General features: G+C 38.8%; 2 protein-coding genes across 3 annotated transcripts in view; one reads left to right on the top strand and one right to left on the bottom strand.

Annotated features, from left to right (window-relative positions):
* Nucleotides 1-21,222, top strand: part of LOC101737266 (activating signal cointegrator 1 complex subunit 3) — a 34,474-nt gene extending 13,252 nt beyond the window's left edge. Inside the window, exons 20-39 of one of the 2 annotated variants that reach the window (XM_012694865.4) lie at nucleotides 984-1,209; nucleotides 1,984-2,125; nucleotides 3,088-3,199; nucleotides 4,173-4,264; nucleotides 5,158-5,234; nucleotides 7,010-7,230; nucleotides 8,417-8,519; nucleotides 9,369-9,558; nucleotides 10,760-10,913; nucleotides 12,308-12,444; nucleotides 13,208-13,424; nucleotides 13,695-13,853; nucleotides 14,565-14,706; nucleotides 15,275-15,465; nucleotides 15,925-16,115; nucleotides 16,894-17,062; nucleotides 17,841-18,128; nucleotides 19,191-19,325; nucleotides 19,942-20,137; nucleotides 21,046-21,222. In XM_012694865.4, the coding sequence (XP_012550319.2) occupies nucleotides 984-1,209; nucleotides 1,984-2,125; nucleotides 3,088-3,199; nucleotides 4,173-4,264; nucleotides 5,158-5,234; nucleotides 7,010-7,230; nucleotides 8,417-8,519; nucleotides 9,369-9,558; nucleotides 10,760-10,913; nucleotides 12,308-12,444; nucleotides 13,208-13,424; nucleotides 13,695-13,853; nucleotides 14,565-14,706; nucleotides 15,275-15,465; nucleotides 15,925-16,115; nucleotides 16,894-17,062; nucleotides 17,841-18,128; nucleotides 19,191-19,325; nucleotides 19,942-20,137; nucleotides 21,046-21,194 (3,291 nt within the window). In that variant the 3' untranslated portion in view covers nucleotides 21,195-21,222. Of the gene's footprint in view, nucleotides 1-983; nucleotides 1,210-1,983; nucleotides 2,126-3,087; nucleotides 3,200-4,172; nucleotides 4,265-5,157; nucleotides 5,235-7,009; nucleotides 7,231-8,416; nucleotides 8,520-9,368; nucleotides 9,559-10,759; nucleotides 10,914-12,307; nucleotides 12,445-13,207; nucleotides 13,425-13,694; nucleotides 13,854-14,564; nucleotides 14,707-15,274; nucleotides 15,466-15,924; nucleotides 16,116-16,893; nucleotides 17,063-17,840; nucleotides 18,129-19,190; nucleotides 19,326-19,941 lie in introns of both variants that reach the window. The other variant, XM_062669360.1, reaches the window with a different exon arrangement.
* A 751-nt stretch (nucleotides 21,223-21,973) lies between these two features.
* Nucleotides 21,974-23,613, bottom strand: LOC101737122 (alpha-1,3/1,6-mannosyltransferase ALG2). Its single transcript, XM_004931223.5, has one exon. The coding sequence runs from the start codon at nucleotides 23,611-23,613 to the stop codon at nucleotides 22,348-22,350; it is 1,266 nt and encodes a 421-aa protein (XP_004931280.1). The 3' UTR covers nucleotides 21,974-22,347.
* Nucleotides 23,614-23,710: the final 97 nt, after the last annotated feature.

Here is a 23,710-nt window from a genome sequence, read left to right as displayed (position 1 = left end):
GTGCGTGTGTATGTACGTAGCGTGTACGCGTGTATGTGCGTAACGTTTTCGTGTGCGTGTATGCGCGTGTGTCAGTCCGCGCGCGCACTCCGAGGAATTTTAAGGAATGTTGACGTAATGAGCTAGTGTTGTAATTAGTCGATATTGCGCTATCGATACTAACACATCTTAAGCCTCCGTGCGAGTGTAAATTATAAAATAGTTCTATGAAGGTATTATGTACTTCAAATAAAAAAAAAGCAATTGATCGCGTATGAATTTAATTTAATGAACTGATACTTATTGAACAAAATGAGCGTGAAATCTTATGAATTACTGTCGCAATCAGATTAATCAGTAGTTGAAGAATTTGGTGTACTATTGTCACTCTCCTCACGTACTTCATTAATAAATGATTCGACAACATCCTCCATTACGCCATCTTACGGCTTTTATGGTAGGCAGCGGCTTGGCTCTGCCCCTGGCATTGCTGACGTCCACGGTGACCACTTACCATCGGGTGGGCCGTATGCTCGTCTGCCTACAAAGGCAATAAAAAAAATCCTTTTGCCAGTAATGTTCCTCTAATGCTAAGACATGTTGATTATGCTAGTACTCGCCGTTCCTTTTTCGTCAAATCAAATAGCTATTTGTGCAAACAAAAAGGCAAGAGTAAGTACTATTTATATTAGGAAACACACGTAAATAACACTGTTATCGCAAAATTAAAAACAACGAGTCGGTAAGCGTACTCTCACGTTATGGTCGACACTAGTACTGGGAGAGTGCGGGGTATGAAGCGACGGTCGGGCGCGGTGCACGCCCGCCCGCTTCCTCAGCCACCAATTCCTCGGAGCTCGCACGCGGACTGTATGTATGTGTGTGTGTCTGTCTGTGTGTGCGTGTGTGCGCGTACTTAGCGTTTGTGTGAGTGCGTATCGTGTTCATTTGCGTGTGTTGTATGAGTGTTTGCATATTACCAAAACACACCTCCACAATTTCAGAACGCCGTCCGAATAATACGGGCGCTCTTCGAAATAACTCTACGCAAGAACAATGCGTACATGGCCGGCTTGTATCTGAAGATGGCGAAAATGCTCGAGCTTCAACAGTGGGACTTCTACAGCGACATGAGACAGTTCAACTGCTTCACGAACGAGACCTTAAAGTACATCGAGTACCCGATGCTGAAGCCGGATCAGATCAGGGATATGGATTGGAAAGAGTTAGGTATGTATGTGGGCCTCTCGGTCGCTTTTTATCCCCGTTCCCTACTAGACGTACAGTAATGTTACGCCGGTAAGAGTAACACCATCTATCGCCGAATAGTCGAACGAATATCGAAGGTTCTAGTAGCATCCAGAACGCTCGAGAAGTACAACGCCATCTATTGTTAGATAGCGGAAACACAATACTCAAAACGTGTGAAATATTCTCGATAATTATAGGGATGTGTTATCGGCTATAAAAGCGTTGTAGAGATGGCACACAGTCAGTCAGTAATCGGAACCACTCGAAGCGAAACAGCGAACGGATCACCTGAAGCGAAGCGGAAGAAGCGAATTGAGAATTTTAAAGTGTTCTGTGTGTGTTCTAAGTGATAAATACAGTTGTAAGTTGTACTCTGGTGGAACATTTATTTATCCCGAAACCCAGCGCGTAACAGTAATAAAAACAATTAAATATTTAAAAAAAAGAAGATTGCAGCATCAGCAGTCAAAGAAAATTTAGCTATTTGATTTTGATCACACAATGTTATTTAATCCTCGTGGAAGTCTACTTGTTCAGTACGTGTTGTGTTAGGTGTTACATATTTCTGATATAATCTTTCTTAGCATCTCACTTTACTTTAGATGGGTAGCAACATTTATGGTGTAAAAGTCCGTGGGCTACAATAACTACTTAACACCACGTGGGCCGTGAGCTCATCTACCCATCTAAGTAACAAAAAAATACCGGGCGCCTTAACTTTTAGGTCACGGCAACTTTAATTTTCTTTTTTAGGAGATCTAATAAGGAACCCAAAGAACGCACGTCACATGAAAAAATGCGCCGACGAATTTCCGTTACTTGAAATGGAAGCGACTCTGCATCCGATAACGAGAACAGTGTTAAGGATACGTCTCACGATCACGCCCAACTTCAAGTAAGTCACTATTTGATTGCTCTACAACGATACACTCTAGCACTGCATTATTTTATATTTTTATTGCTTATATGGATGGACGAGCTCACGACCCACCCGAGTGGTGATAGTTCTAAGTCCAACGACAATCGTTCAATTCGTCGTCGTTCAAAAGTCATCGTGGCCTAAAGGATAAGACGTCCGGTGCATTCGTATGCACCGGTGTTCGAATCCCGCAGGCGGGTACCAATTTTTCTAATGAAATACGTACTTAACAAACGTTCACGATTGACTTCCATTGTGAAAGAATAACATCGTGTATAAAAATCAAATCCGCAAAATTATAATTTGCGTTATTACTGGTGGTAGGACCTCTTGTGAGTACGTGCGGGTAGGTACCATCACCCTGCCTATTTCTGCCGTAAAACAGTAATACGTTGCGGTCTGAAGCGCGGGGCAGCCGTTGTAACTATTATTTTCTTTTCTGGTCGTTCCCTCAATGCTGAGGATCGTGACTGTATGTCAATCTTCTCCACTCGGTCCGGTTCTGCGCCATATGTACCGCTCCCCATATCTGGCCTCCAGTCACCTCCTTGAGTTGGTCAACCCATCTAGCTGGCGCTCTTCCTCTAGCGCGCTTCCCCTCCATCTGTCCGAGAATTGTGAGTTTCTCCAGGCTGTGCAATGAGGATCGCATTATGTGCCCAAAGAAACTCCGCATCCTTTCCTAACACATAGTCAGCAGGCGCTTGGTGACCTTCAGCTCTTCGAGGATGGAGACATTGGTTCTCATAGCTGTCCAAGGAATGCGTAGCTATACTGTAACTATACTGAGACCTTAAAACGTATATCTTAAGGTGGGTGCCGCATTTACATTGTAGATGTCTATGGGCTCCAGTAACCACTTAACCGCAGGTGGGCTGTGAGCTCGTCCACCCATCTAAGCAATAAAAAAAACTTGAACGCTTCCTATATCGTCACAGATGGAACGACAAGTACCACGGCAAAGCCCCTGAGGCCTTCTGGATATGGGTTGAGGATCCCGAAAGCGACATCATGTATTACCACGAATATTTTCTCATCACCAAGAAACAGGTAATGAAGATCTTCTCATTCGCATTGTGTTACCTCATCGACGCGGCTTTAGACTGTGTAGTCGTGTAGTCTCAACTGAATTATTGACCTAGCGTCAATAGCCTTTATGCTTTGCTGCTTAAATTATCTGCTAATGAGTGCATACTATTTGAACAATAACTATCCCCTCAACCCAAACGCGTGTTTGTATACCATAAATGCTAAATTTGTTCTGTTTCGTAAATAAATTAACATAAATAAGTATTTGCTTAAGGATCGTTATTCCATAATCATTGACATCTCAAGAGATTGATCAATTTGATTTTTTTTTGACGTTAAAAAAAATTAAATTCATCTCACTATAAATTAATTATAAAAACGTTAAGCTAAATGAATATGTGACTATGGAAAATGAAATATTTAAAAGTATTTAAACTTTACCCGAGACTAAACTAAAAATGATATACTATGTTGGCTTAGGAAGAAAAAGACAAAACATTGCCACTCACTGTCATCGATAAAATCAAACCTATAAAATTTGAGTTTAGTTAGTAAATTTTGACAACATATTTCACCAATGTCGTATTTACTTCTATTTTTCCGTAAGTCTATGGCTATGGCACAGCATCAGTTAGTTCTATTCTATTATTGTACCACAGTTCGCTTTATTGCATGTTTTTAATTTTACTCACTGCTTGTTATGTAAAATTTTACATCGATACATCAGAACGAAAAAGGGTCACATGTCTAAATTCAATATCAGTTTCAAACTGCAATATCTAATTTTAAATCAATTTGGAAATAATTAATTTGTGGAAAAATGAAATGTCGCTAAAGGGAAATGATAAAATGCAGTTTTCTGAAGAAGAAAAACGCTCTGATAATTAATTCAACAGCGCTTATTTGAAACTGGTTCCACTACGTTCTGACGTATCGCTGTGTAGTTTCAAAGGACAATAAGAACGTCCCAATTGAAATGTTCGTAAAACTTCAGGTAATCATGAACGAGCCACAAGAGTTGATTATAACGATTCCAATTCAAGAACCTTTGCCGCCGCAGTACTACATCAGAGCTACGTCAGAAAGGTTAACATTGTATTTCTTATCAAAACCAACTGAACGACTTATATTAATACATTTATTTTAAATTTCTGAATTTATTTGTTGGCACTTTTCTTTATTGCTTCTTTAATTCACTATCCACGCCATCTGTTGACGATCCAAGTTAAACTACGTGCGCAAAAGAGGAAACAAAACGTGTGGTAAAAAAAAACACGGTGCCAGTTATTAAAACGATAATTTGTGAATATCGTTAATCGATCTGTATATGAAACTCTCGCGAGTTTTAAAATTCAAAAGCGCATCAGGGAACTTCGGAGTGAGTCCATAAGTCTATCATTTTCTCAGTTTCAAAAATATTAAGCACAACATAATATGTTATCTTAAATATGTCCTAGATTTATTTCAAGATAATCGACGTACTAAATGTCTCATCGTATTTTAAAGCCGTGTAGTTTTATAACTGTCTATATTTAAATAACCACTGTCTACGATGCTCTCAGAGTAGCCGAGGATAGGACGAGGTGGCACAACATCATCATTAGAACTAACCCTCCAACCCACAGACACAGCTCACTGAGTTTCTCGCCGGATCTTCTCAGTGGGTCGCATTTCCGGTCCGGTGGTAGATTCTGCGAAGCACTGGTTTTGCTAGGGCGAGTGTTAGCAACACTCTGGGTTGAGCCCCGTGAGCTCACCTACACGTTAGGGTGAAGCTGCTATAGCATCTCAAGGCTATGAGCATAGGTAGGATAAAAAAAATTAGAACGAAACTCATGGATGGCAGTGGTCACGACCCTCAGACGTGAGGACGTCGACTGAAAGAAGATGAGTTTAATATCCCTATAAGAGCCGTATAACATACTAGAACAGAATATTCCTTATAGAAATATAAACTTTAAATATTAGTGTTCTCACAGATGGGTCGGCTCAGAGAGCGTGCTGCCGCTGACGTTCCAACATTTGATCCTACCTGAAACTCATCCACCTCACACGGGTAAGGAATCTAAATCACTGTTTCATTGTTATTTAGTAACTGTGGTAAATTGATTGTGTTGTAAAGTCACATAATGGAATTTCATCAAATAATGTTCTTAAGACGAGTAACGAGTGCCCGAGTAACGCCATCTGTCGTCAAATAGCAGAAAAAGCATATTGATACAAGTCTTAAATGTTCGAACGAACGTCTGAAACGACATTCTCATGTTGCTCTTAAGTTTTGACAATTTTTTTGACTGGCCGCCTGCCTGGCGTCCACCCTCCTTGGGAATGTTTTTGTTGACCTTGGACCTAGGTTGTATTGGCGAACGATTGTTGGGATGAAATGGCAAATAATGTCCGGAAGAAAGCTAAGGCTATGCTCGGTGAAATAAAAGGGAAAGATATCACTGACAAGGATACATGGTGGCGTTATAGCCAGATCTGATGCTCAGAAACAGTTGTGTGCCGCTTTAGATGGACCTTGTGGACGAAAGGACTTTACCCTATCACGAGAGCTAGAGAAGAAAGAGCGAAATATATTAAGCATGTTAGATGTATGAAAAATGAGTCAGGTACAGTTCTAATGAAAGATGAGGAAATAACACCGCTGGAAGATTTACTTTAAAAAATTTATGAATGAGGAGAACGACTGGAATAGGCTGATTAATAGGAAGCCTGAGAACGTGAGAAATATGAAAAACAGAAAATCGGAAAGGCCAGACGGTATGCCAATGGAAGTATGGAAGATACTGGGAGAAGATGGATATAAGCGGCTGACTTTATTCTTCCTATTCTAGAAGATGTGATCACTACTGAATGGAGCACTAGTACACTGGTGCCCGTATACAAAAATAAAGGGGATGTGCAAGACTGGCAGCTATCGGGGAATAAGGCTTATGTCACATAGTATAAAAGTTTGGGAAAAAGTGATAGAGAAGCGATTGCGAGATGAAAGTGAGATAACCCAAAACCAGTTCTGGTTCATGCCTGGTAACGGGACAACGGACGCCATATTTGCACTCCGCCAAGTGTGCGAAAAATATCGCGATGTGCACAAGGATCTGCATAAATGGTGTTCTTTTTGGGGAAGGTTTAACGACGAAAGGGAAGATCTTCCACCGAGCGGGTGATATTGCTCGGTAGACCGACGGTCCGAATGTTGTTGTTCGGAACTTGTATATATGCGCTTTATCTTGAAAATGTCGTAAGCGAGATTCAGGCATCTGTCAATTATCTTGCGTTGTATTATGGCTACCCGCCACATTCTTTGATCTGGAAAAAGCGTATGACCGAGTACCTAGAGCAGTTTTGTGGTGGGCGTTGAATGAGAAAGGTATACATGCTAAGTATGTGAGGCTAATCTGTGCCATGTACAGTCGATCCAGCACGTATTTACGAACCGCCGCAGGGAATTCCGACGAGTTACATGTGGCAGTGAGCTAACACTAAGGGTCTGCGCTAAGTCCCTATCTCTTCCTGCTGGCGAGCCTTGACGTCGGAGATACAAGAAGAGACCCCTTGGTGTATGCTGTTTGCCGATGACATAGTGCTCGTCAGAGAAAACGGGCTCAAGGATCAAAACACACTGGAGAAATGGCGATGCAAGTTGGAGAGTGTTGGCCTAAAAATCAGCAGATCCAAAACCGAACATCTGTTCTGTGATTTTGGCAGTCTCTCCAATTTTACACCCATTGCTCTCGACGGAAAGCGAAGAAATGATCCAAAAACACTGCTCATTTTATATACATATAAATCGTAGATGTAATATTTGTTGTTTTACATTCCCCACAGACCTGTTGGAACTGCAACCGTTACCGGTGACGGCTTTGAACAACCCATCGTACGAGATGCTATACAACTTCACGCATTTCAATCCGATACAGACGCAAATATTTCACTGTTTATACCACACCGACAACAACGTGCTGCTGGGCGCGCCGACCGGCTCGGGCAAGACCATCGTGGCCGAGATAGCCATGTTCAGGGTGTTCAACCAGTACCCTGGCTGTAAGGTAACTCTTCCTTCTCTTTCTATAATATATCTTCCATCCTTTTCACACTTGTCATCTTTTTGGTAGTGCTGCCTTCTCTTTCTATTTCATATCTTCCATCCTTTTCACACTTGTCATCTTTTTTTTTTATTGCTTAGATAGATGGACGAGCTCACAGCCCACCTGGTGTTAAGTGGTTACCGGAGCCCATAGATATCTACATCGTAAAGGCCGCCACCCACCTTGAGATATGAGTTCTAAGGTCTCAGTATAGTTAAAGGCTGCCCCGCCCTTCAAACCGAAACGCATTACTGCTTTACGGCAAAAAATAGGCAGGGTGGTAGTACCTACCCGTGCGAAATCCCAAGACGTCATACCACCAGTAAGGATCTTAACTGTCTAATAGTATTATAAATATGTTAACTCTCATTCTTCTAAGTCTCGGTACTTTGATGAACTCCATTTTGGAGCCCATATTATGTGAAAGCAGGTGCTTGAAGTCTCCGAAGAAGAAGCATTAATATGCTACCTTCGAAACCGATATGCGTTATCAAAGCTAGGATAATCAAGTCTTTGATTTGAATTAAAGTTTTACAACCAAACGGCTAGTGAAACTTACATACATACATCTCCCACGGCGATGGTGCATCTAGGTAGATCAGTATAGAAATTATTAGTGTATATGTTAAGTTAGAATATAAGAAAAAAAAACAATATATGCGATGCCCTAGACACGTCCTTACGGATCCATCAGATTCAACAACCTTTGCATTAGACGCCTTCAGATCTAACACTAGGAGCAGACTTAGTAGGGACTCCGGTAACCCTACTCATCGAACTCGACATAAAGGTCAACTTGCAACCTAACCCATGCATCAGCCCGCTGAGTTTCTGGCCGGATCTTCTCAGCGGGTCACGATTCCGATCCGGTAGTAGATTCATTTGCTTAGCAGTTGCTCTTGAGTTGTTAGGTCTCCTTCGGAGGCGCTCGGACAGCTGTAGCAAATCCCACCCCTCCTGCCTCAGCCCTTGCTCGTCCACCACGCCTTGATGAAACTGGAAAGGCCTCCGGGCCACCAGTAATCCTTCAATCAAAAAAAATAAATAAAATGATAGCAAAAACGAATGGAACTCACATTTAACTAAATATCTCGCTTCCTAAACAATTTGAATAGTCACAGATTATATATCAAGAAAATATTTACAGGTGGTATATATAGCGCCCTTAAAGGCTCTCGTCAAAGAAAGAATAAAAGATTGGAAGGTGCGTCTCGAAGAAAAAATGAACAAGAAAGTTGTAGAGCTGACAGGTAATTAATAAAAAAATAAAATTTTGATGCAATTTAATTTTAATAAAATCAAATATTAATGCAATCAAATATCCTTAAATACATACATGCTCATTGTTACAAATGTGAAAGTGTGTTTGTTTGTCCTTCATTCACGTCGAAACCCAGCAACGGATTGTGTTTTACTAAAGTAATAGTTCTTTTTGTCCCCAAAAAAAAACATCTCATTCCCACTTTGTAACTACGCTAACACTTTTCCTAGGCGCGTATAACAACTGGTATTGTTTTATATTGAGTTGAGTGTTTGTACATCTGTTTGTTCTACATATACGCATACGAGACTTTTATTTGTTAAATTTTAAACTTATTGCTATTGTTGGTGCTTTAGGAAATGACAATATTTCTTGACTTAGCAGTAGTTCTACTTTTTCAACTGGAACGGCAAAGGCAGCATTCCATACAGCCTAATTTTTCTAATTTTTTTAATGAAAAATGACAATAATATAAAGTGATATAAAATGAAGTTGATTAATTTGAAACATTTAGATTACATTAATCAACTGATATGAAATTAAATGATATGATATGAAATATAATCTCAGTATAATGGTGGTTATTTACTGAGACTTTTTCAGTGGACTTTTTGTAAGAACCCTACATTCAGCGACTTTGTTTCATTTTCCCAAATTTTTACACTTTCACATATATTAAACAGTTAATAAACCACCGGTATTACTCATTTAAACCTAAAGAAACACTAAATAGACAAAATAAAATAATTCACAAAACTTTGCTCCTCGCGTTTCCGCCAAAAAAATTCAAAAGAAGTTCTTGACTTAATTTGACCTCAATATTGATTGCTGTCAAAAGGCGACGTGACCCCGGACATCAGAGCTGTAAAGAGTTCGCACGTCATCGTGACTACTCCGGAAAAATGGGACGGGATCAGTCGGTCGTGGCAGACGAGGAACTACGTGAAAGATGTAGCCCTCATTGTTATAGACGAGATACATCTCCTGGGAGAGGACAGAGGACCCGTACTTGAAGTCATCGTATCCAGGTGAGGTCGCGGTCGGTGGTTGCATCCTTGCGGCGAAGACCAGGTCGGGAGCTGATTCAACATTTATAATGAAAAAAAAACATATTTTACTCAATTTTCTTAACTAAAATTCAATAATCGTAGGGTACGATCTATTTATATATTTGTATTTTTTTTCCTACCTAAACCGATAGCCTTGAGAGGCTATCTCAGCGTAACCTAAGAAGTAGGTGAACTTGCGGGGCTCAAACCTGACGACGTTGCTAATACTGACCCTAGCAAGAGCAGTGCTTCGCATAATCTACCACCGGATCGAAAACGCGACCCACTGAGAAGATTCGGCGAGAAACTCAGTGGGCTGTGTCTGTGATGACGAAAACGAAAGCGATGACCGATGCTTGAGGAACCTAAAAGCACCCTTAGTGGATCGGGAGGATCCGAAATGACGTGTATTTGTAAAATTTGTAGCGGCACATTATCATAGAAAAAAAAACATTTGGCCGAGTTTCGAATAATAACAGTCGGTCCGTGGGTTTACTGGGCAATATCACTCATTCGATGATTTGTCCAAGGGCTACAGTAACCACTTAACATCAGGTGAGCTGTGAGCTCGTCCACCGATCGTAGAAATAAAAAATAAAATAAAAAACCAGCGCCGGCGGGCCCGCAATTACGTCTGCCGTTCCTCGCGAAGAAATAAAATGACAATTAATACTTTCAAAGTATATTCTTCAATGAACTTTCCGCTAAATATATATTTACAAGCGGCCTGAGTCGGCTCAGCTCGGGTCTATAACAAAAATTTCAACGATATTTGACGTTGTTTTATTTTTTAAAATAAAAGAACACTTAATACGGCATAACTATAATAGTTAGACATATGCTGTCCCGACACTTTTTGTAGTTAATAATGTGTTCTACAAAGTCGTAGTACATTATTTTATTCTATCATCAATAGTTTTCGCAGGGCACGCGATGTAAAGACTATTTTTGGTATTTTTTACACCTTGCGTTACATTATTGGAGTTTTAGTAAGGATCCCTAATTTTTTTCAAAAAAGATTATAGCCTATGTCACTCGGGAATAGTATAGCTTCCAAACAATGAAAGAATTTTTCAAATTGGTACAGTAGTTTCGGAGCCTATTCAATACAAACAAACAATCAAATCTTTCCTCTTTATAATATTAAGTATTTATTTGTTTGATACCTTCGAATTTGCAGAACGAATTTCATCCAGTCCCACACTTCGCGTCGATTACGCATCATCGGCCTGTCGACTGCGCTGGCCAACGCCAAGGACCTCGCCAACTGGCTCAATATCGGAGAGATGGGCTTGTATAATTTTAGGCCATCAGTGCGACCAGTTCCTTTGGAGGTGAATATTAAATGTTCAATTATGTATAAAGATATTATGAATTGCTTTTTTTTGTAAATCAGGCAATACGGAAAGAATATTTGAGTCGACTATTATCAAAGCCGGCAATGTGACTTTTGGACAATTATTGGTAAATCAGAAAAACGAATTATTGACTTTGTATTCCATTGGCAGTCACAAAACTCTTCTGAACGACATCTTAGATAAATAACAGGTTAAGTATTAACCTTTATTTAATGCAGGTTTTGAGCCGTATTCTTTGAAGGAGATGATTATATTCAAATCAGTCTGTATTGACATATCAATAACATTTTTTTGTCCAAATGCACAGATTGCCACCTTTGATAATAAACGACTCATTTATAATCAGATGAACTAATGGAATCTAATCTAATAAATCTGAAAGACAATCTAATGAAATCAGCCATGCTTAATTTTTTTGTTTTTATTGCTTACATGGTTGGACGAGCTCGCAGCCCACCTGGTGTTATTTTTTTACTGGAGCCCATAGACATCTACGACGTAAATGCGCCACTCACCTTGAAATATTAGTTCTAAGGTCTCAGTATAGTCACAACGGCTGCCCCGCCCTTCAAACCGAAACGCATTACTGCTTCACGGCAGAAATAGGCAGGGCGGTGGTACCTACTCACGCGGACTCACACGATGTCCTACCACCCAACTACTGAACTATGCATCCGATTGACTTGAAACTTGGTATCCATGTTGAAAATACATGTACTTAATGCATAGGCTAATATTTATATGAGTGTTGGACTCCCTTCATCAGTTGCGGGGTCATTAATGATGAGAATATTTGTGGGGGTGAGAAATAATGTTAATTTTAAATACCCAGCGAAGCGGACGGGTACAGCTAGTTATGTATAAAGATATTGTAAATTGCTTTTTTTTTAATCAGTCAATACGGAAAGAATATTTATAGTCAGATAGACTAATGGAATCTAATCTAATCTGAAAGACAATCCAATGAAATCGGTCATGCTTAATTAGGTATAATCATTTAAGTCTACGTGTGGTATAATCCAAACACAAAAACAATAGGGCTGTATTTGAAAACACACAACGTGAGATAAACAAAGAGCCTCCTCCGTGCGTCGTATTTCTCAGTGCAGAGGGTCGTGACCTTGACGGAGCATTTTTGTTAGGACTATGTTCCTCCATTCACTCCTGTCTTCCGCGCAGTGGATAGCAGCATTAATGATGGATTAAAACAAAGAGCATGCTATGATAATAATATATTCATACATTTTTCGATGAGCACGTTTGCAAACTAAGGTATAGAAATGTTGATATATCTTGAAATATCATTTAAATTGCGAAAAAAAAAACTAGTTTCAATTTGTATTTAGAAATCAATTTTCCTATGTTCATAGGTGCACATATCGGGGCACCCGGGCCGGCATTACTGTCCGCGAATGATGACCATGAACAAGCCGACGTTCCAAGCTATACGCACGCACTCGCCGGCCGCGCCCGCACTCGTGTTCGTGTCCAGTCGACGCCAGACAAGGTTAATATCACATCACTCAGTTGAGCGAGCGAACGTGCGTGCGTACGTACGTGCGTGCATATGTATGCCTAAATTAAATAAATAAAATTATTTAAATCCACAATAATTAGAAAGAATTTAATTAATTTGGTATTTAATATTTTTATTACTAAGTTACCATAATGAATATAATACTCGTGCAATTTCATCTCCTAATATGGACGCCCTCAGGGTAAAAGCCTCGTCCAAAGAATTTAATTTTTCCCTGTCTTTAGCAGTGAACATTCAGTCTCTTCCTGCTTTAGATACAATGGCACCCAGGCGATCTCTATTTCTCACACCCTACGCTCCGTTCCATTTTATGGTGTTAATTGTCCATCGATTGTTGCCGTATCTCCCATGCCTAAACTACTTAACTTAAATCGAATTTTTGTTTTGTATCCGTCCCTGTTCCCCTTATGCGGGGTCCGGTCTCCTCACTATACGGCGCCAGGCTGATCTGTCCTGGGTTATCGGTTTTGGCAATTGGGCTTTCTTAAGGTCTCTTTCGATGTTTGACCACCAGGTCGATGGCGGGCGGCCTCTACCTTTCTTTTGTTCTGGCAAGCCCAATGCGACCTTCACCACATGGTCTTCGTCCCGTCTCATGATATAGCCATACCATCATAGGCGATTTTCCGTCATTTTGTCTGTGATTGATGTGACTTTATAGCTCCCCCGTATGTATTCATTCTTCTACTCTTCTCATTCTAAACTTAAATCGAATTAATAAATTAAATTATAGATTAACAGCGCTCGACTTAATCGCGTATCTGGCAGCCGAAGAAAACCCCAAACAGTGGCTCCATATGCAAGAGTCCGAAATGGAACAAATCCTATCGAACATTCGAGAATCGAACCTGAAACTCACCTTAGCCTTCGGTATCGGTATACACCACGCCGGCTTGCACGAAAGGGATCGAAATACTGTTGAAGAGCTTTTCATTAATCAAAAAATACAGGTAAAATAGAATACAAAATTAAATATGATTTTATTTGGTCCTTAAATCATGTAAAGCTTGTTCGCTATGTTGCAATTGTTTTGATTTTTATTACCCAATACTATAAGTCATTTGTGAACATGAATTATTGCCTCCGGGATTTGATAAGAATACACCAGGCGTCTTATCCTTTAGGCCAAGACGACTAGATACGATTTATTTTAAATACGGTCCGGCCGTTTCAGCAAGTTAAATGTTCAAACAAAATTGACATCTACTGAAACGTCATAGGTTTTGATTTGCACTGCCACGCTCGCCTGGGGCGTGAACTTTCCCGCGCATTTGGTCGTCATCAAGGGCACGGAGTACTACGACGGAAAACAGAAGCGTTACGTCGACATGCCGATCACCGACGTGCTGCAGATGATGGGCCGGGCGGGGCGGCCGCAGGTACGTGTGCACACGGACTAGGGTTGCCACCTTTTTTTTTTTTCAGATAAAGTACATTGGTTATTATACGTAGGAAAAAGTAAAGTACATCGTATTAATGAAAAATAAATTGTACTTTATGTTTATATACATATTTTTTATTACAATCGAACAAATTAAACAATAATGGTAATAATTAATGACAGTGACATTGTTGATATTTGAGGTTATGTTGTCTTCAGAAATATTTGTTAAAAAAAAGAGTCCTTAAGTGATGTGGCGTTGGCGAGTGGCGACATCGATTGAATAATCGATGTATTTCGCTGACTAAACTTTTGAAAATCCCAAACAAGCCAAATACTTAATTGTAAATAAAATATATTCGTGTACTTATTATTCACATAAAGTCAGAGTACAATTACCTGAAATAACGTACAATACTTTATTATAAAGTACGGGTGGCAATCCTAACCCGTACATATAGAATTAAATCGATCGAATCGATTTAATGTTACATTAGTGACGGCTTTCAAAGTTTTTTTTTATAATTTAGATGAGTGGACGAGCTCGCAGCCCACCTGGTGTTAAGTGGTTACTGGAGCCCATAGACATCCACAACGTAAATGCGCCACCTACCTATGAGATATAAGTTCTAAAGTCACGTCAAGATTGTTCACGTATATAATTCCGTAGATAGACCTATTCGATTATATTTAATCGTTCACTTCGCAGTTCGACAACGAAGGCGTCGCCGTCGTACTAGTTCACGACCAGAAGAAGAACTTCTATAAGAAGTTCCTATACGAACCGTTCCCGGTCGAATCGAGTCTGCTCGAAGTGTTGGCGGATCATCTGAACGCTGAGATCGTCGCCGGTGAGACTAACCGTGTTTTTTTTAGCTGGTAACCTAAGGGACTATTCCAATTACATAAATGTCTGGTAGGTAAGCTCACGGGGCTGAACCTAATAAAGAGTGCTAATTCTGGTCCTAACAAGGGCAGTGCTTCGCAAAGTCTACCACCGGGTCGGAATCGCGGCCCCCCCTGAGAAGATCCGGTGATAAACTCAGTGGTTGTTGAAAGACGTGTCATCAAAACTAAATTTTGTATATATTGAGGGTAGTTGAGCATAAGATTTTTATTTGTTGTTGTAAGAAGTCACAGAGATATGGACATGCCAAGGGCAGAGCCAAGCGCCTGTCTACGGCTAAAAGAACTATACGACAAAATGTTTTTTTTTAAACTAAGATGTCCGACGGTCCTAATACTAACAATTTCTACAGACGGTTAATAGGATATCGATCAGGTCTTCTTGTTCAAATTTGTTTCGGTAACTACCAAATTCGCCGGAACGTCAAATTAACGATGACTAAATCATAAATCAGAGGCGACATTAAGCGTTGTGAATTTATTTTTTTAACTTGACACCACTCATTTCACCAGGCACGGTGCAAACAAAACAAGACATCCTAGATTATTTGACGTGGACCTATTTCTTCCGGAGGTTACTAAAAAATCCCTCGTATTACAATTTGGAGAGCTTGGAGCCGCAAGACGTGAACCATTTCCTGTCGGGTCTCGTCCAAACTTCACTGGACGCTTTATGCGCGGCCTTTTGCGTGGAAATCGAAGAGGTAAGTAGTATTGGTTTACCGGTGCCAAGTATGGCACAACACGCTCCATCGCATCGGAGATTTACTGGTGGTAGGACCTCTTGTGATTCCGCTCGGGTAGGTACCACCATCCCGCCCATTTCTGCCGTGAAGCAGTAATGTGTTTTGGGTTTGAAAAGCGGGGCAGCTGTTATTACTATACTGAGACCTTAGAACTGATAAGAATGTCATATGTTTTTTCGCTCTTTGCATTATATTAGAATATAGAACATAAGCCTAGAATAGCACCTCTCGATCTCATTGCATCTCTCTGTGGACCAGATGTGCCGTGAGCGTTTTCCCACATCTATGCAAACAAGAACCAAACTACTTGTTCTGAAATACATACATACATACATATATACATTACCTACCTTGACATGTGCATATAGTTGAAGGCAGATTTATTATGATATGATATGATTATGAGTATGATTTTAGGATGAACGTACAGTCCACAGCACGTGGATGGGTCGTATCGCGTCGTATTACTATCTGTCGCACAGGACAATGGCTCATTTCTCAAAGAATCTAAACGGTAATATGAACGTGGATGATCTGCTACGGGTATTGTCGGATTCTGAAGAATACGCTACTCTACCAGTTCGACATAACGAGGATCTGCTTAACGGGTACGTACTCTAAAATGTATTACATTCTTCAACAGGGTGCGTGATGTCTATGGTCTCTGATAATCTATGAAGACCAGGGGGGCTGTGAGTTCATTGATCCCTCTAAGTCATAATAAAAGGCTGTATCAATTAACACTTCTTTTACGGCTTAATCTTGCGTTTTTTATTGTCCTTATATTATGGCCGATATTCTAAAGTTTGCATGGTCATGGACGACTAAATTGTTTGATTTTGTTTAATGTGCTAACTACCGTCTAAATTCTTTTTATGTAGACTTAACATTTCGTTTCACACAAAACGGCCTAATAATAGTATGTGGCGGTTTGTTTAACTTAGAATAGTAGTGTTTTCGTCTTACCGATATGAAGATTCCCCCGGGTGTTAGATAATTAATTATGTTTAAATTTTAATTATTAAATGTCTATGATTTGCGAGAACTGAATAAAAAACTAAAAGCTTAACGGTAGGCAGCGGCTTGGCTCTGCCCCTGGCATTGCTGAAGTCCATGGGCGGCGGTAACTACTCACCATCAGGTGGGCCGCATGCTCGTCGGCCTACAAGTGCAATAAAAAAAACATTCAGACAATTACTGGTGGTAGGACCTCTTGTGAGTCCGCGCGGGTAGGTACCACCACCCCGCCTATTTCTGCCGTGAAGCAGTAATGCGTTTCGGTTTGAAGGGCGGGGCAGCCGTTGTAACTATACTGAGACCTTAGAACTTATATCTCAAGGTCTAAACAATAAAAAAAATTCAAGAAATGTATGTGTATATTCGCAGGGAGCTATCGCAGCAATGTCGTTTGCCCGTCGACGCTCTGTCCCTGGACTCATCAAACGTCAAAGCGTTCCTGTTACTGCAGGCGCACATGACCCGGATAACTTTACCGAACTCGGATTATTTGACGGACACGAAATCTGTTTTAGATCAAACGATCAGGATTTTACAGGTCCGTTTGTCTTGTTGAATCCTCAAATACATATCGACACTTGAAAGGCAAACGTGACTAAGCGACAATAATTGCTTTGTACATAAATGATAGGCAATAACCATATTCGATGCGCAAAAAAAATATATTTCTAGGTCTATTAAAATCATTTCAATCCTAAGCTAGATTCGTTAAATATTTTTTTTTTAGGTATTTCATCTTTAAATTAGTCTACTGTAAAGTTCACGCATTGTCGCTTAGTCACGTTTGCCTTTCAAACGTCGATATGTAGGTACAAGTCCAAGTTTGTTTCTCATTCAACATTCTTAAACTTAAACGTTTCGCTGTGTGATGTCCATAAGAAATGGCTTCGATGAATTAGTTACATTAAAATCGATCATAAATGTATTTGGTAATTAAATCTCATTTTGTATGAGATTTATCTACAATTTATTTTATTTATTTATTTCATTTAATTCAGATTTTGCATCCATATGACATTCATTGACATTTCATATAGTATACCAGAATTAAATAAAAACAATAACTACAATCTCGGAATAAAACAAAAGCAATAATAATTATAATAAAACAGAAAGGCTTGTGGAGAGTATTAAGCAGTAGGCAGCAGCTTGGCTCTGCCCCTGGCATTGCTTAAGTCCATGGGCGACGGTAACCACTCACCATCAGGTGAGCCGTATGCTCTTCTGCCTACAAGGGCAATAAAATAAATATCAAAAAAATAAACATATGTTTTTTTTTCAAATATAAATATATAATAATATATTGTTTTTCACAGGCAATGATAGATACATCAGCAGAGAACGGCTGGCTGTCCGTTTGTCTGTCATGCCAGACGTTGATGCAGTGCATTATACAGGCGCGATGGCCGTCAGACTCTCCCTTGACCACCCTCCCGCACATCGAATCCCAACATCTATACTTGTTCTTACATTTAACTAAAGACAGTAAGAAGCCTTGCATGATGCTTAACGGTCTGAAAGTTAGCTGCATGCGAAACTACGAGTTACTTGCTAAGTATTTGAGGAAAGAGTTCGAAGAGAATCAGATTCAACAGATACACAGGGTGAGTTTTTTTTATTATTATTTTATTTTCAACTAGCTGACCCGGCAGACTTCGTAGTGCCCCAATCGATAAATAAAAGACCTAAACTTTTGTATAAAATAAACTTAAAACAAACAAAAGGAACCCGTCCGACGGGGGACACATCAAAGGAAAAACAAAATTGTTATTTTTATTTAATTCCGAGCATTTTCATATTTATTTACCTTTTAAACCCTCTCTGGACTTCCACAAATCATTCAAGACCAAAATTAGCCAAATCGGTCCAGCCGTTCTCAAGTTTTAGCGAGACTAACGAACAGCAATTCATTTTTATATGTATAGATATAGATTTTGACATAGGGAATTCGATGGTAGCGCTATGAAAAATGTATAACCTGGATGCCGGTAGTGATCCTGTCCGTCTCTTACTTAACAATTTTGATACTTGATTTTTTGCTTTTATAGAAAAAAGCGTGGGGTGCATGGTATCAGTATTTATAAATGTTTTATGAACAGATATAAGTAGAAGGGTTATTTTGATAATATCCTCAAAAGCATCCCACACTTTTTTTTACATTAAAATCATTTTTTCTTACACTGTCTTTAATTCAAATTTATTTTCTATTTTTAGTTGGATTATCCATAAAAGCGTATTTTGTTAGTTTTTTAAACTATTATGTATTATTCATTTTATAATTGAATTTCAATTTTTTTCTTAATATTGAATTGTCATCGGTTCTTAATAAATCTCTATATCTCTATCGGTTCTTAATAATTTCGAGTTAATCCGACGTTTTGAAGGAGGTCAAAATCATGTTCAAAAATTCCGTTACAAACATACATACGTCTGAAGCTAATAAAAGTGTATTAATAAGTTTTTTGGGAAGATATACGACAAAGAGAAGATCTTCCACCAAGCGGGTGATATTGCTCGGTAGACCAACGGTCCAAATGTTGTTCAGAACTTGCATATATGCGCTTTATCTTGAAAATGTCGTAAGCGAGATTCAGGCATCTGTCAAATATCTTGTGTTTTGTGATGACTACCGCCACAGTTTAATTCGTATTTGTGAATTTTCACAGGCGATATGCGACCTACCAACTACGGACATAAAGTTGCACGTCCGCGGTCTATGGTTCGACGCTGATCATGAACAAGACAAACGGATCACGCAACCTCCCGCCCGGGATCAGTGGATGCCTTTGCATGCTGATCAGGTTTGTTCATTAGCTCTCTGACTCACCTAATGGGCACGCAATGGTTTATACATAACATTTATACATTGCTTACATAACAAAAATGTATCCGACTACTCGACAGAAGCGAAACTAAGCTCGCGCTGTGTGCTTAGTGCGAGTTTTTTAACTTATCGATCGCGTTACGTTTCACGTAGTGGGGTTGTACAACATTCAAATTTCATTATTTTTATTGCTTAGATGGGTGGACGAACTCACAGCCCACCAGTGTTAAGTGGTTACTGGAGCCCATAGACATCTACAACGTAAATGCGCCACCCACCTTGAGATATAAGTTCTCAGATCTCAGTATAGTTACAACGGCTATCCCACCCTTCAAACCGAAACGCATTACTGCTTCACGGCAGAAATAGGCAGGGTGGTGTTACCTATCCGCGCGGACTCACAAGAGGTCCTGCCACTAGTAACGAGTTAACTTTTACGCGATCGAAAAGTTATAAAACTCGCACTAAGCACGCAGAATACAACGAAGCATACCTGTTTTGAAGTCATAGCATCGCCCAAGAAGAATTCAATCCTAACTGACTTACGACGCGCTAGATCAGGCAATAATGTTCCTTATCACGTTTGTCATTAGGAATATACCCTGCTATTGGATATGCAACGTAGAGGCGGCAATCCGAACAACGTGCTATGTCCGAGGTTCCCGCGCGGCAAGAACGAGGGCTGGTTCGTGACGCTCGGCACCGTGGACGATGGAGAGTTGCACGCCTTGAAACGGGTCCCGCCTAGAGGAACGGCACAGCTTACATTCTATACTCCTTCTCGGACTGGTAAAGTTCTTCCTTTGCTTGTCTTTTTTTTGGGTATGTCAATATCGGTAATTTCCTTCTTTTTTTTTAAGAGATTTTACGACCTGGTAACTGAGGCCATTAAGTCATGTCTTATTTTAATTTATATTATTCATATTTTTATGAAAAATGATATTATGGAGTGAAATGTAATGAAGATGATTAATTTGAGACACTAATCAACTGGGATAAAATTAAATGAAATGAATTGAGATGATATGGGATGAAATATAATCTTAGTAAAATGGTGGTCATTTACTAAGATTTTTTCAGTGGACTTTTTGGAGGATCCCGAGATCTTACGTCCAGCGGCTTTGTTTCATTTTCCCACATTTGTGCACTTTCACAGATATTAAACAGTTAATAAACCACCATTATTACACATTTAAACCCGAAGAAACACTAAATAGACAAAATAAACCAAATCACACAACTTCACTCCTCGCTTTCCCCCAAAAAAGTCCAATTGCCTTCTTCCCACGTCAATGTTGCCAGTGTTGAGTCTATAAAAATCTTCAATAAATACCAAACATATTGTCATATGAAAAATGGTATGAAGTTAAACAAGATGATGTTGATTAATTTGAGACTTAAATTCAATTAAGATGAAACTTAATCGGATGGGATTAAATATCACAAAGTAATGATAACCCGCTTAACTGCTTCAAAAACGTCAACCCAAACGTAAAATCTATTCCCAACGTAGCGACCCCTAGATAGGGAGTGGTGTATGGAGCTGCAAAATCGAAAGAAAATAAAAAAAATTGGCTACCCCCAATAGCCTTTTGGCGGTCCCACAGAGGTCCCAAGGTCCCTAGTTTTCGCACCAATGTTAATAAGAATAATATTTTTTTTTCTATTTTCAATACAATACTTATTTTTTCTTCCAGGGCGTATAATATATACTGTATATATTATGAGTGACAGCTACATGGGCTTAGACCAACAATACGATTTACAATTTGAAATAATAGATGCAATGCCGTCTGAAAACGTAGATAAAGTGTATGACACTATTGAGAAAACATTAATCGAATGATTTTGTATTAAAATAAATTATTTATACCGTTCGTTGTGTTATTTTATTTCATCTCAAATTTGGTATGGATTATAAGAACAAATCGATGGAACAAACAAACAAACACATATTCTTAAATGAGTTTTATATTTCTATTTGTTAAAATAAAATTCATACTAAAAACGTACTGTTTAATTTCGTCCTCCCTAATGTGACATGATACTGCATGCCTGCACTGGGTTCGTAATCAAAGCGACGATGTTTATTTGACTTTAGCTAAGAATGCAAGTTGTTTTGTACCTTTATAGTAGTAGAATATTCCAGCTTGGCCTCGATGAAAGTGGATTGTTGTCTACCCTTACCAAGATGACCATAATGACGGTATCAATACAGAAAGAGCAAGGTGCTTGTATCTATCCTGTCAGTTTCACAATACTATCACTAATTACAGATAATCAAAGTTACATTTTTATTAGAAGATATTATTCCTTATTCGTAGAAGTGAATTGTGAACAGAAGTTAGTAACATATTTACTAAAGAACAATCGTATCTACCTAACGTAATCGCATCACTTAAATGAGTACACTGGGCTTCTTTCCAATTAGGTCAGTACCAGTTCAAAAAATTTATAATTTACAGGAAAACTTTTTTTTTGCGGCAGACAAGATAAAAGATGCAGATATAAAACATTACAATAATGGCAACGCCTTTAAAATTCATATACCACCTAAAAATTTTATAAAAAGATCACACAAAAGATGACTTTTATAATGTTTAATACTAAAGGAAATAAAACAAATTTATTTATTTTTCAATAATTTTCTTTATTTTAATATAGTTGCTAACTAAGATTACTTATTGCAAAGCTCACCAAAATGCTATTCATGGATTAGATATTAGCAATTTATATTACAGCATACTTAAAAGAGGTTCACTTATAAACAATCCCATTAAATTATAAACATATTTTAAGCTACTTAGTAATCAATCTTTATTATAATTTTAATGAAGATACATAATTTCAAATAAAAGTACTTTAAATAGCAAAAATCCAGATGATGAATTCTGCTGAGATATTGAGTTCACATTCATACTCATTTGAACTATACAACAATTTACTTTGTTCAAACACTCTCATACAATGTCAAACATTGTTGGAGTGTTTGCATTTTGTTATTTTTTCTTCCTCTCTTCATATTCAACGCCTCGAGCCTCAGAGACTATTTGTCTTTCTCTTGTTAAAATACCATCTAACTGTTCTGTAAATGCATCAAAGGAAAAATTTGTTTCAAATCTTTTAAGTCCTGCTTGACCAAACCTCTCTATTAGATCAGGATTCGAAACTAATTTACTCATTGCTGTAGCAAATGATTTGCTGTTTGGTTCACACAAAAAACCTGTTACTTCATTAACAACTGTTTCAGTTGGACCCCCACTATTCACAGCAATCACTGGTTTACAGAAATACATTGCTTCTAATGGAACTATGCCAAAGTGCTCATTTGATGGAGTGTACACCAATGCCTTGCAGTTGTACAATAAAGAAATTTTCTCATCATCTTTAGGAGATTTCATGAATGTTATCTTATCATCAATTTCTAATTCTGCTGCCAAATCAGTCAATTCAATGTAATGTTCCATGTTTTCTAAATTGATTGGATCAAAACCACCAGCCATTATTAAATGAACTCTATTCCAATCTGCTTCACTTAAAATATGTTTCAAATGTTTAAAAGCCCTGAGAGCTAATTGTAGATTCTTTTTTCTCTCATACCTATTAATTGATAGGAATATAAACTTATCAGTACCCACTGGAACAATTTCTTTGAGTGGTTTTGGCATTGTAGACTTAAAATATTGAGTGTTAATAGATGGATAGCAAATGTCAGGAATGTCTTTGATACTTTGGAAAGCATCTTGGTATACCCTAGCTGTGTATTTACTGTTGACTAAGACTTTATCTGCTTTAGCTGTTGTCAATTCCTCAAGCCAATTAAGTGGTGCCCTGTATAACTTTTTAAGAATTCCACCCTCTGAGGTAAGTAATTTATCTGGATGGTGGCAGTAAAATATGACCCTGAACGGTCCTCGAGCCATCTTTAAGAATGGAATACATAATGAAATAGAATCACAGAAGATTAAGAGCGGTTCTTCATTAGGAATAATGTACCATGCCATATAAGCAGCTGCATAAATCATACGTATATAGGCACATGCAGCCTTAAATCTTCCCAAAATGGACCGGGGTATCCAATCGCCAACAACCGTAACACGAAATGTACCATCACGTGTTTCGGCAAAGCAATGCGTTGGATCGTGATGGTTTGTGTAGAAAGCAACTTCGTGACCTTTCTTCTGAAACGCCAATGCGGCATCGACTACAAGTCGCTCAGCACCGCCGATACCCAAGTCTGGATGAAGAAAAAGTATTTTCACCATTGTTCAAGAGGATACACCAGTTCTATTTAATTACACATTTGTACAAATAAGAACATCCAGTTTTACAGTACAATGTAAACAAGGGTGGAGGACGACG

This window comes from Bombyx mori, chromosome 7 (genome assembly GCF_030269925.1).
Source record: "Bombyx mori chromosome 7, ASM3026992v2".
NCBI lineage: Eukaryota > Metazoa > Arthropoda > Insecta > Lepidoptera > Bombycidae > Bombyx > Bombyx mori.
Note: the sequence above shows the minus strand (reverse complement) of the source record. Positions and strands in the feature narration are given on the sequence as shown.